The sequence below is a fragment of the Protomyctophum bolini genome (genome assembly GCF_963924005.1).
Source record: "Protomyctophum bolini genome assembly, chromosome: 4".
Lineage (NCBI taxonomy): Eukaryota > Metazoa > Chordata > Actinopteri > Myctophiformes > Myctophidae > Protomyctophum > Protomyctophum bolini.
This window is the reverse complement of record NC_137865.1, coordinates 4,912,931-4,927,423: the sequence shown is the minus strand read 5'-3', so window position 1 is coordinate 4,927,423 and position 14,493 is coordinate 4,912,931. Positions and strand designations below refer to the sequence as shown.

Sequence of the window (14,493 nt, the reverse complement as noted above, 5' to 3'; positions counted from 1 at the left end):
GTTCCTACAATAACACCACAATCACTACAGAGGAAAAAAAAGGAATGTCAGAAACGACCACAAAACCAAAAAGAGGGCGTGTATGTTTTCATGCACACAATAGAACCAACTGTGAAGACATCTTTCCCCCAGGTCAGGTGGAACTGGTCTGAACTGCCCTTCATTTAACCCTCGCTTCACCAGACAAGGAAAGCCTGCTACAGCCATGTGATCCGGTTTAGACAAACAAACAAACAAACAACATTGTGGTTCCGGTGGTGTCCAGTTCCAGTTGGCGTTGCAGTTTTAGTTCCCCCCAACATAATGCAAATCAATTCGTTTATTCTCGCTGGTGGTCACACTACGAGTAGTAAGAAACAAAATGATTGTATACATTTTAAACCAATTTTAAACTAGGTTCCAGGCCTGGGCCGTGGCTCAGCGGTCCAGGCACCCCCATCTCTCTCCCCATTTCCCGTCAGCCTACTGTCTGTCCCTACATAACAAAATAAAGGCGAAAGCCACAAAAAAACTAGGTTCCAGTCCTCGGTTCCGGCCACCAGATGACGTAAAGCTTCGACCGAATGGCATTGGTCTCATGCTAGCCCTTCATGGAGAAGCACACACGTCCAGATGCTGCTATAGTAGTAGTATGTCTATATTAAGACGATTTATTTCATTCAGACATTATGGGGTGGCGGTGGCTCAGGGGTAGAGTGGCCGGATGGGAAAGGCCTGGGTGTTCCCAAGTTCAAACCCAGGCTCTCCCCGTGTCGAAGTGTCCTTGAGCATGAAGATGCTGAAACCTTCAATTGCTCCCGATGGTGGCAGGTTGGTGCCTCGCCTGGTCATATCGGTGCATGAATGTGTGTACGAATGGGTGAATGTAATGCACAATCTATCTAAAGCACCGTATGCTGGGAAGACAGTCGGGTCGGTTCCTCACAGTTATATTTTATTGACGACAGACAGACGGACAGTTGTTTAAGAAGGCTGAATAGAAACGCCAGGTGTAACACACACACACACACACACACACACACGAGACAGCTGGACGTGGAGATGCACTAATCAGCCATGGAGTCAGCCAGAGTCCCCCCCGCACGTCAAACTGAGAGTGTCACCCAACCGTCACCTTTTTACTGTCTGCTGCACTCATTATGGCAGGGGGGGGGCTTACACCTTACCTTGAACATCATATTTCCTGATAAGCACTGGTTGGCCAGCTCTCCGTTGGCACGGTGACAGCAGGCCGCGGGGAGGAGCTCGTTCTGGTTGAGGTGTCTGAAGAGACTGTCCTTAAAGTCCTCGGGACTGTTGACTCCACAGCAGTCAAACTGAGGAGAGGAGAGATAGAGAGGATAAATAATAGCTACAATATTTCACTATTTTGCGTGCGTGTGTGTGTGTGTGCACGTGTGTGTGTGTGTGTGTGTGTGTGTGTGTGTGTGTGTGTGTGTGAGTGACTGTGTGCGTGCGTGTGCAGATCTATAGAACATCTTACGGTTGTCATGACAGCGTTCCAGGTGGATGTAAACACGTCAGATTCGTTGTATCCTTGATAATGTCTCTTCAGCTCCTTGGTGAAGTACTGCCTGGTCAGCTGTCAACCAATCACACATTAGATTAGATAAAAAAGAGAGAGAGAAAAAAAGATCCGGGCACACAATGTTAAAAAAATGAGGAACGCCTTTATTCAATTAAAAAGGCAACTGCCAACATGTTTCGACCTAACAGGTCTTCATCAGGGCAAGAATTGATCTATGTCTAGATCCCGTTTTTGATCCATGTGAGCACCTTTTTTATCACCATTATCACATTCTGCTATCTCCATTGAGCACCTGGTTAGTTCCTCTTTTTTCTCTTTTTCACACATTAAGATTAGACTACTCCCTGGTCAGCTGTCAGCCAATCACAGATTAGATTAGAATACCCCCTGGTCAGCTGTCAGCCAATCACACGTTAGATTAGAATACCCCCCAGGTTATTATTATCAGCCAATCACACGTTAGATTAGAATTCTCCCAGGTTGTTATCAACCAATCGCATATTAGATTAAAATAATCCCTAGTCATCCGTCAACCAAACACAGATTAGACATTTTGATTTGAGAATACAGCCAGCCAATGACAGTTAAGATTAGTATCTCTTGTCAGCTACAATCAACCAATTAAAATTAAAAAAATATATATTGTTGTTTTTCCACATATAACAACACTTTCTTTATGTGGTCACGAGGAGCCGATTGGTCAAGCTGGGTCAGAGGGGGGTGTGGTCAGACTTACGTGTTCCCGGAAGAGGAAGGCGAGGATTGCCGCGGCGAGTTCAGCCAGGAAGATGAACAGGATGAGCATAAAGAACTACAAGAGAGAGAGAGACCAAGATGAACATACAAACTACAAAAGAGAGAGAACAACATGAAAAACAAACTATACAAGAGAGAACATGAGCATAAACTACTACATGAGAGAGAGAAGCTGAAGTGTGCAAGTCCATAAATCACTGATTTTCACCCTGCATCATTAGAAAACACAAGACTTCTTAATGTCAACAGTATGTGTATAGCTTCACATTTTACTCTCGTCTATCGCGAGACTTCGCGAGCTCCATCCACTTGCATGGAGCTCACAAAGTCTCGCGATAGACGAGAGTTCACGCTTTACGGCTGAAACACAGCAAAGCCGTTACTATGGAGTAAAATGTGAAGCTATACACATACCGTTGACATTATGAAGAGAGGATATATACAAAGAAAACTGATTTTCGAGCGATGGAAATAAGCGAATTATGAGGACTAAACAACTGCAACTAAAGGTGATAAAGCCTTCTAGCACCAGGAGGACGCAGCACCATAAATATCTTTTTTTCAAAAGGGGAGCGCGATGCTCGGGCGCTGGGGAAGAAGAGCGCACCATCTTTACCATAGAACAGGGGTCTTCAACAGGGGGTCCGCACAGATACAGCATGGGGGGGGGGGGGGGGGGCACCAAATCTTTGTGTGATAGGGACTTTTTTTTTTAATTTTACATTAAACACTTGAACCCTAGCATCCCTTTTCTTGGGGTTAGCCAAACATTACCAATCTACAAGCTCTCAACGCGTGTTGTGAGCTTGTAGATCGGCAAAGAGGCTTGGTGTACAGGGGGGGGGAGAGTAAGACTAAGTACCAAGTCATCTCTCTTTCAGCTGCTGTAGAAATACATGGCAGAGACTCAAAAAGGCGTTCACAGTGGACACAGAACCCTGATTTATTAATTGTTTTGGTGCGATTATTCTCACGCCCCAGACCTCTTGAACAGAGTTTGTGCCAAGTTCGGTGCCCCCTGCTGGGAGCCCCTGGGTTTGCAACATGGCCCCCGGGTGTGGCGGCTCTTGCCAGCATGGCATTTCCCCCCGAACAGTGTTTGTGTGTCGGGGTGTGGTGCTGAGCTCCAGTCAGTAACGGTGTGAGCCTCGCGAGTCCTGCGATGTTACATAATATTTGTAACGTCCACCGTCCAGGAATCTATAGGATATTATTCCAGACGTCTAAAACTAGGCAGAACGGACGGACGGACAGACAGACAGACAGACAGACAGACAGACAGACAGACAAGGACTCACAAAGAGGAGCAGACACTTGTTCTCTCGGATGGCTCCGCAGCAGCCCAGGAAGCCCAGGAGGAAGAGCATCCCTCCCAGCCCCAGGACGATGTACACCCCCATGGAGAGCAGCGGGTGGCCCGTCACCATGACCACGCCCCTGATGTCCGTGGGGTCCACCAGCACCCACACCCCCACCCCCAGGAGGAAGGACCCCCCCAGCTGGGGAGAGAGAGAGAGAGAGAGAGAGAATATTATACAATTTATAATCACAACAGTAATATATAGGCCTACGGTATCTATCTATAAATGCACCAAGTCTCTGTCTGTCTGTATGCATGTGTGTGTGTGTGTGTGTGTGTGTGTGTGTGTGTGTGTGTGTGTGTGTGTGTGTAATGCAGGTAACTCGAGAACCGTTAGCCCCACCGGCTTAAAATTCGTTCCACACCCCCACAACTCCATATTTGGGCATGTCTGACACAGAACTCCATATATGGAGTTTCCTCCGAGGTGGATAGCGCAGCGCTATGCTGGATAGTCTGATGCGAGGTTACTCCTCGGTGGGAAATATAAATAACTAATACAAGTATACGATTATAATACAAGAGAATGACAGCTTGGCGCGCGCAAACATGAGTAACTTTTATTTTTGTAGTGTAAACTTGAAACATTATTGCACTGTAAAAAAAGTGCTATCTTTTTTTAGTATAATAGTAATTTAGATTAATAGACGATAATCGACACCAACACTTTAATTAGAACACACCCAAATGAAAGCATATACAACGTACACAACGTACAATGTCCAATCAATCATCCAATCAAAGCATAAACAATATTAGTTTGCCTCTTCTACAAAAATAAAAGTTGCGCGTGCCCAAGCTGCCAATCTCTTGTATACTGCATCGTTTCCCACCACGGAGTAACCTCGCGTCTCGGAGGACAGTCTAGGCCAGCTAGGCACTCCAATGTTGAAGCGCTGGTCCCTAGTGGTAAGAGGAAGGACTGCAGGCGGACCCGTGGATTCTTGACGAGGAAACCCCGTGCAACCGAGCGCCCAATGTAAAGCCCAGGTGCACTCTGGGTGCACTTCCGCATTTGGACACCAACATTTGGTGTCCAAATGCGGAAGTGAAATGCTGAATCAGCGAAAAGACGGTACTTCCGGCAGCCTTCCGGGGTGCTTCAAAACGCCACTGAGCAACTTCCACTGACATGAATAGTGGAGGGGGCGGAGCTTCGCGCTAGTTTAGTCTCTATCCTTTTAATACTCTATGGGTAAGACCACGGGGGCTAGACGGGCAGTGTCGGTATAGGCCAATGAGAGGCAGGCGGGGCGTTACCATGTCTATGCTCGGACGTAGAATAGATATACGCGCTCCAAGTATAGGCCGCAGTGTTCTATAGTATATACATAATATGTGACCACAATCGACTGAGACACTGCCATTGGACATTTCAATTGGAATCATATAGCTTCAAATTGACGTATTGGTTGTTCAGTTTGACCCACCAGTTTTGGAGATATGGCTTAACCCATTCTGACCTGAGATCAGATTCATACCAGGTTTCCACTGGACACACACTGGTCTGATGAACCCATTCTGACCTGAGATCAGATTCTAAAAAATGTCCGTCGTTCTTCGATTTTTCAAAAATAGCAGACCTACAAGCTCGTAGCGCGCCACTCGGTGGCGCGCTATGAGCTTGTAGATCTGCTATTTTTCAATAGGTAAAGCATAACATGATGCTAACACCAAAATGGGTGCCCGGTCAGAATGGGTTAATAGAGTAATGTCTTGCAGAAAACAGCGAGTTGAGAAAACAGGCTTGAAAAGGTTCACTTCTGTGGACTCTAACGTTACACCTATAGCTATACATGTTTAAGCATTTATTTCATACATGTTGATTTCAGCTCTGACACTTATTTCAGACATGCTCGAGTATGTGAAGAGTCTGCCTGTGCTATTAACTCATTTTGAAAAAAAAATATATATCTTTTCTCTCAGTCAAATCTGGTCACATATGAATAACTATTATGTATTCACTGTCGAGTGGAAACCTTGCAACTCCATTATTATTATATATGTTTTTTTATAAAGTAGTAAAAGGTGCATATCTACAAGCTCAAACATAGTCAAAACACAACTTTTGAGGACAAAGGGAGGAGAATTCAAATGAATAAAACATTTTAAATAAAGTACAGTAACAATAGTGAAAGGCAGGTATAGAACACCAATGGGTTCATTACTGTTACAGTAAACAGTACAGTAACAGTAGTATACGGTAAACAGTAAATTGAAACAGTACAGTAACAACAGTAAAAAGAGGGCATAGAACAGTAATTAGACTAATTAATTCAGGTACGCTGCGTTCTACATTCAACCCTGAAACATGACTTCAGAGAGCTGAGGAGAGACCCCCCCCCCACACACACACACACACCCAATTCTCCATCTCTCTCATCTTCATCCTCTGCCGACCCACCCCACCCCTCCTCCCCCTCCTCCTCCTCCACTGCAGGGTCTCTCTCCATGTGATTAAGGAAAGCAGCTTCTAGGAGCAGCAGAGATAAGAGCCCATCGCACTGCACTGACACCATGGTGCCCTCCTTTACACTATGAAGTGGAATATACATAGGAGATGAGATTGGGGAGGAGAGGAGAGGAGAGGAGAGGAGAGGAGAAGAGAAGAGAAGAGAAGAGAAGAGAAGAGAAGAGAAGAGAAGAGAAGAGAAGAGAAGAGAAGAGAAGAGAAGAGAAGAGAAGAGAAGAGAAGAGAAGAGAGGTCATTTTAAAAAACACAATGGACTCCCGGATATAATCCCGTTCGTGTGTGTGAAATTTTAGCATGCAGATAAAATAATGTTTTGTTCCCCAGTAAAGTTGAGCCTCCCACTGCATTACGGCGTCTAAAAAAGGCTCAGGTTAAAACCCCTTTGGTTCAGCGGCGGTTCAAATCCCAGTGGCTCGGGTTGCACCGTTAACAAGCTCCTCCTCCCCTCCCCTCTCTCATTGGATTAGCCGTGACTGACAGGTCGGGACTCATAAAGCCAGCCGTCACTCACAACACCTTCCGTATATAATCTATCCAATCACAGGAGGGATTCGATTACAATCACATTTGCATCTCATTGAGACGAGATGAGAAAGGCAGAGCGCGTGTACAGCTGCGCCTCGTTTATACTCTGATCACGCTTTCTCAAAGTGTGTCGCAAAGTTTCACCATGGACCAATTTCTAAGGGTCACGACTCGAGAAAGAAATGTCCTCTGCTGTCCCGTGTGTGAATGAATGTGCAGTAAATGCACGCTTCGCCATAATCCATCTGACATCAGAACTTTTTCTTCTGAAGAAACGTCTGACAGACAGGTGTCAAATCATACCGCCTCTGAGCCGTTCAGACAGACTCCACCCACTCACTAATACTATACTCCCGACCAATGAATGACAGCTTGGGACATTAATCCACACTTTCATCTCATCAGGACTTGACTCCTGCAATTCCCTATCGATTCGTCCTAATTGGTCCAGAATGCTGTGTGAGAGTGTTGGGGCGGGGGGGGACGGGACGGGACACGAAGGTGCCCTCTACGTCCTCTCGGTGGGGGCTCCTATAACTGGCAGGTGAGTCAGTGTGGAGAAAACAGGAGCACAGCAGCAGTGTTGATTTCGTCGACTAAAAACTAAGACGAAAAATGTTCGTCGACTACCTTTTTTTCACTGACGAAAACTAAACGGAAACTAAATGAAAACTAAGCTATGGTGACTAAAACTAAGACTAAATATGTTGACAGTTTCGTCAACAAATAAAAACTAGACTAAAATGTTAGGAAGGGACTATAGTGGACAAGAGATCCAGTATAAGTCATTTTACAATTGGTTGCGTGCTGAAAATAGCTTATTTTCAGCAAGTGTATTTGCGACAGCATCAAGGCCCGCCAAAATACATTTTAGTCGACTAAATCAACTGTACATTTAGTCGACTGAAACTAAACACTAAAACATTCCGGGTGACTGAAATGTGACTATAGTGAAACCTATTCAAGAGACTAATAATGACTAAAACTAAAAATCAAAATTTGCTGCAAAAAAACCAAAACAACAGACAACACACAGATATGTGTGTGGGGAGGAAATTATTGGCACAAGGGAGAAAAGGGGATAAAAAACAAACTATAAAACCAAAACACGAGGGCAGTCTTACTGTACACTGACTGTACTGTACTTACAAAGATGAGGAAGTTGAAGAGGAACATGAGGTACTTGATGCAGCTCAGGCAGTCTCCCTCCATGGCCGTCCCCCTGGCCGACGCTTCTCCCTGACCCTGTGGGACAAAAAAAAAACACAAAACACACCTTTGGTATTCTGGCTGGCTGCCTGTGACAACAAACGCACCTGCATCGTTCTGTAAAAGTGACCAGATGTGACTGTCTGAGAGCCTGCCATCGCGCGAATCCGCGAAATAAAGGCTTAAACGTGTAGCTATAGGTGTAATGTTAGAGACCACTGCAGAAGTGAACCTTCCAGGCCCGTTTTCTCAAATCGCTGAGAATGACTCTATAAGCCATATCTTCAAAACTGGTGGGTCAAACTGAACAACCAATATGTACATTTTAAGCTATGATTCCCTGCTTTCATATGACGTGAAAAAAAGGAAAATTTAAAATAAATAAATCCAATGGCAGTCCTTCAGTCAAAATTGGTCATGAATGGATCTCATGCCATCCTACGTGATGTGATGCTTTTCAAGCTTCGCATCAGATCATTGTATATGCGATCTTCTGTTTTGTCTAATGTATGCATACAGTATGTACAGTATAATATGATTAGATCTTTGTGTCGTGTAAGGCGCCTGCTGTGACGTGCATTTATGTCTTGGAACCCCCTTTTGGAAACGAGATCTTCAAGCCCGGTTTATCCTAATAAAGAAACTTGAATCATCATCTTAATATGCACTGCTGTATGTTCACAGCGCGCACACGCACGCGCACGCGCACACACACACACACACACACACACACACACACACACACACACACACACACACACACACACACACACACACACACACACACACACACACACACACACACACACAGAGAGAGAGAGAGAGAGAGAGAGAGAGCTGTCAGTTAAGTTCAGTCTGTGTCAGCAGTAAAGCTGTGTCATGGCCTCTGGGGCTTCAGTTCCACAACACAGTCATAACTGTGAAGGGAACAAGAAGAAGTCAGAGCAACAAATCTACAGTGTCAGCCAAAAAAAAGATGAAGTTGGAAATTGGAATGAATTAGGGCTGGGCAATTAAACCAAAAATATATCGAAATCTATACAACCCGGGGCTCGAGTATATTGCGACGTTCCCCGGGACATTAAAGAATATGTATTCAAGACACATGTATCTCCCCAGGGACGCAGACGGGACCAAGAGGATTTTCTTGGGGGGCCAACTGCGCATACATTACCGTCTCTGCGCAAAGCGGTGCACAAGGGACAGGCAAAATAAATATATTTTTCCCAGAATGGTTACCGCAGGCAAGTGCTGCTGATTCAACCATTTCAAGGTAGAACATGGTTGCTTGCAAACATGCCACGCTATTTGAAGAGGTTTGACTTACACAGCAGAAAGATTCATTCATTCAATCATTCATTTCAGCAGAAAGAAATGGAAATGGAGAACAGACAGAGACACAAATCCAATATAGACAAATCCATGGAGCAGTGCCATGTAGGCCAGGTGTAGTAAATCAGTGCTGAGATTTAGAGCTGCTGTTAAAGGGCCACTTCACCACTTTTGCAACCAGATCTTATTTTAATGATGTTTGGGAGACACTTCCCTGGGGTTTTTATGTGGGTAATAGGTGTTTTTAGATATTTTAGTACTTCAAAAGTGTCATGGACACTGGGCTCACGCTTACTTCCTGGACTACATGCTGTCTCAGTAAAGGCTCCTACATATGTAGTCTGGATTTTCGGTGGTGGGGTGATCACCGAACTACAACATGACGTCACGAGCCGCGGTGAAGAGCAAACCACCGACACCGCTCCAGCCCTTCTCTCTGTTTTTACTCACCACCGCTCAGCGTTATTTCAGCTCCGGTGGTCAGCTCACCACCGGAGCGGTGGTCACCTCACCACCGAAAATCCAGACTATGTATGAGCCTTCAGACAGCCCTCCCCTATCCACAAGGAGGAACAGTGCACCAAAGCATTATGGGAATTGTAGTCCAGGAAGGACTACAATTCATTTCCTGAAAAGTTCATATTTTGGACATGGCTGGTTTCTGCCAGAAAACAGACGGATAAAATCCAATTCAAATCTTGGCAAAGTCATTTCTATCCATATTAATATTTCAATAGTAAGACTATTAAATGTTTTAGGTTAATATTTCGGTAAAACAAAAACAACAAATCTTTCCTTTTTTTGGGGGGCCACATGACACGCATATCACCGGTGGTCAAAAGTGCAATGTTTGTCTTCGAAATGAGTAGAATACTATAGTAAATGTACTACATTATGCAAATGAAGTATAGATACTCATTACATGCACTGAAGTATACAGTATGTAGCTGTACTGCATTAACCCATTCTGACCTGAGATCAGATTCATACGAGGTTTGACTCACTTCTATAGGGCCACTATTGAAAGTGTCCTCACCTTCTCCATGCTTGTCTGGTTTGGTCACACAACCTCTCAAGACAAATCAAAGCTGGAAAGAGTATAGTACGACGCGCATCAAAAAACATTGGACGCAGCCTCCCTACACTTTCCTCACTCTATTCCACCAGAATAATTAGGAAGGCAAATACAATCATTGCAGACAATTCCCATCCTGCACATCACCTCTTCAATCTTCCTCCCATCAGGCAGGAGATATAGAAGTATCCAGAGCTCTACATGTCGCTTCAGGGATAGCACTTACCCCGTAGCCATTAGACATCTGGGGCTGTATTTTGCGTGTCTTAAGTACCAGGTCTTATTCCCTAACTTGAGTAAACTAAAGACCTGGAGGCGTGATCAATGCTCTTTGGCCACTCAGAATAGCCAAATGGCATTGATCACGCCTCCAGGTCTTTAGTTTACTCAAGTTAGGGAATAAGACCTGGTACTTAAGACACGCAAAATACAGCCCCTGAACTCATAGTATATGCATATAGCACTTTAAAAAACTGGATGTAATTTCCTATGCTGCTGGTTTTTGTTTTTGTATTGTACTGTCCTTCTTGTTTGTGTATCTATGGTTGTCTGTATATGTTGAGTATGAACCAAGTCAAATTCCTATCAACTTGTTGACATGGCAAATAAATTATTGAATTTAATTGAATTTCCACTGGACACACACTGGTCTGATTAACCCATTCTGACCTGATATCAGATTAAAAAAAATGTCAGTCGTTCTTCGATTTTTTTAAAATAGCTAAAGCATAACATGATGCTAACACCAAAATGGGTTCCCGTTCAGAATGGGTAAGGGCCTTGCAAACGGGGAGCGATAAAAACGCGCCCATAGTTAATTTTCAACGAGACCTGCGTTTTTGCTCGGTGCGACAACGCAAACATTTTTACGTTTTGCGCCGCATGCTCGTTTCGTGCACACGCCCCCCCCCCGGGACTCACCAGACCTGGATTCGGTTTACCTTATTATTTTTTTTTTTACGCTTGCGTTGTTGTCGCGCCCCTTCTTCAACAGACCCCGGAGGAGGAGACCTGTCGTTGATCCAGGCGACAACAACGCCTACTGCGTTCCTCGCTTAAACGTTTGCACGGCCCTTTACTCTGTTCAACACTGGATGTATAAGAAGGTTATACATCTCCCAAGGAGAAAAGGATGGTTGCCATGGTTATACCACTGCATTAAGTGACACATTCCTCTTAATGTAATGAACCCTCCATCCCATAATAACACACACACACACACACACACACACACACACACACACACACACACACACACACACACACACACACACACACACACACACACACACACACACACACACACACACACAGAGAACCTATAGCTGACATTAACACTCTGCTTGATGAGGCCAGCACTCCACCTTAATGAAGACCACACACACACACACACACACACACACACACACACACACGGGAACCTTGTATGTACAAAACTGTTACTTTTAAGTAAGTGCTATAAGAACAAATAACCATGTGTTCCAAAGGATCCAATATACTTTATTACTTAGCCACTAGCTCTGGATTACTTTTCATTGCTTCAATATTTATATAAAAAAAACACCCACCCAGACACACTTCACCACTTTCACTTCCAATATGTTTCAACCGTATAGAGTATATATTAACCCATTCTGACCTGAGATCAGATTCATACGAGGTTTACAACTGGACACACACTGGTCTGATGAACCCATTCTGACCTGAGATCAGATTCTAAAAATGTCACAGTCATTCTTCGATTTTTCAAAAATAGCAGACCTACAAGCTCGTAGCGCTAGACTATTGTTATTGCACTCCAGCGCTTATATATTCTTTGCCTATTAATGGTACCCCAATTTTCAGCAGCTGTCACAAAGTTTCCCAAGGGAGTGAAACAATTTTTTAGACACCTTTATGAACACATCTGTGAAGAAAGCTAGTGGTAAGCATTTCTTTTGCAGATTTGCCACAACTTAAGCTAACTTTACCTATAACTAGTAAATACACTCGCAGTTCCACAATGCAGCAAACGCTTCTGAAGGAAAATGACCAAAAAGAAAACCCTAACACAAGCTCTAACAATAAAACACAAAACTTTGAACCTACAAAGAAAACGAGTGGTTTCGCTTGGGGAGAGTTGGCTGGAAAACCAATGCCGGGTTTTTATTTGATTAAAAAAAAAAAAAAAAAGAAGGAAAAAAAACTACTTTCAAATGGAAAGAATTATCTCACAGCTCAGCGAGACAAGAGAATTAATGAGTTGGCAGAAAAGTAAGGATGCTCGCAGCTGTGAGGAAGTAATTAGAACTCTCCTCTCCAGCGGTGATTGTCTGAGGCGAGGGCAAAGAGAAGAAGATTAAAAAAATATCATGTTTGTCTGCAGAGCGAGGATACTACTAATGACACACACCACTGCAGAGTATAGCTGGAGGGGGAAAGAAAAAGAAGGAACGTCTTTCCAGTGAATATATTAGCGCTAATCTCCTAATGTACAGTACTCATTCATAGCTCTGAATAATGCGCTCTCTCTCTCTCTCTAGTCTCTCTCTGCATATGTCTGTCTGTCTGTCTGTCTGTGGTTTCAGTATCTGTGTTTGTTGGCATAAGCCCTCAATGAATTGCATTGAAATTAATGGGAATTGAATGGGGCTATATGGGGTGTTGTGCCATTCGCTCAATTCCATCGAAAAAAGTACTAAAGTGTGCCGCTTGGGATATTAATTTACATTATGAAGAGAGGATATATACAAAATGATAATAATTTTGAGTGATGGAAATAAGCGAATTAGCACAACACCCCATAGCCCCATTCAATTCAATTCATTTAGGGCTTATGGTTGGGGAAATAGCCAATAAGGAGCTTTTGCACAAAATAACACCTGGACCTCTTTGGTGGGGACGCAACAACTACAAAGAAAGGTAAGAATGCCTGGACCTCTTTGGTGGGGACGCAACAACTACAAAGAAAGGTAAGAATGCCTGGACCTCTTTGGTGGTGACGTAACAACTACAAAGAAAGGTAAGACGACCCTGGCGTCTTTGAGGGGCCTCCCCAGCAAAGTGAGTTAATAAATACAACATCAAAGTCCTACTTTAACCATATTTCATACTTTGTCTATAAAATAAATGTGAGCTTATTTTTGGAAAAAAATATTGAAAAAGTATTGTATCATATATTTTAATCAACATTTTAAACACAAATCGTGGCACACATTTCAGATGGCAGATCATGGGGGCCAGCTACATCTAGTCATGTCCTTGGCATGAATGAAGTTTGAGAACCACTGCTGTAAATTATAATAATGACGTGCAAATATTCACCATGATCGTGATGATATGCAAATATTAATGATTATCATATAAGGATATGAATATATATATTGATCAGCATGTGGAGGTTACAGAGTTTTATTAATTACTCACCCCCCCCCCCCCCCCCACCCGCCCATCCCATGTGAACGAGCTAACGAGGTCACAGGCGGTCTTAATTGAGATTTACATAAATTAACCCCCCCCCCCCCCCCCTTGGCCGTGAGAGCGGGCCCATAGGTGCATGGGGAGCGGGTTCAGAGTTTAAAGGAGCACGTCAATAAAGTAGGTCCTCATAATGCTCGTTATAATACGCACCTACCAGTGACATCATCGATGAGGGTTATTGCATGCTAATAGAAACCACCACACAGTCTTATATCTCCTCCTGGGAAGTTCAGCATGCTGAAATAGAAGACATTGTTCTTGCATAATATACTAAACTGAATGATACGTTTTGAAATCACCAAAACCTTGTCATGACCACCGGAAAACTACAACATGATGTCCCGGTGTCCGCGGTGGTACTATAAGCGACTCACCGGCACCGCTCGCCCCAAAACACACCTCTCAGTTTTTACCAAACCACCGTTTTGGTGGTCACCTTATCACCTAAAACTGGAGTATGTGTATGAATAGGCCTCGAGACACTTGGGCGAGTAGATATAAATGGTGTCATCGTTTTATAAAATGAGCATTAAGGCTCATGCATATGTCTGGATTTTCGGTGGGGAGGTGACCACCGAACTACAACATGACGTCACTGAGCCGCGGTGAAGAGCAAACCACCGCCACCTTCTCTCTGTTTTTTTTACTCACCACCGCTCAACGTTATTTCAGCTCCGGTGGTCACTGACCTCACCACCGGAGAGGTGGTCACCTCACCACCGGAGAGGTGGTCACCTCCCCACCGGAGAGGTGGTCACCTCACCACCAGAAAATCC

General features: G+C 44.0%; 1 protein-coding gene across 1 annotated transcript in view; it reads right to left on the bottom strand.

Annotated features, from left to right (window-relative positions):
* Positions 1-14,493, bottom strand: part of LOC308314747 (tetraspanin-18B-like) — an 87,956-nt gene that overhangs the window by 4,717 nt on the left and 68,746 nt on the right. The window contains exons 3-7 of the mRNA XM_080762415.1: positions 7,792-7,887; positions 3,583-3,783; positions 2,265-2,339; positions 1,484-1,582; positions 1,167-1,316 (exon numbers count right to left, since the gene is read on the bottom strand). Of these exons, the coding sequence (XP_080618541.1) occupies positions 1,167-1,316; positions 1,484-1,582; positions 2,265-2,339; positions 3,583-3,783; positions 7,792-7,887 (621 nt within the window). The remainder of the gene's footprint in view (positions 1-1,166; positions 1,317-1,483; positions 1,583-2,264; positions 2,340-3,582; positions 3,784-7,791; positions 7,888-14,493) is intronic.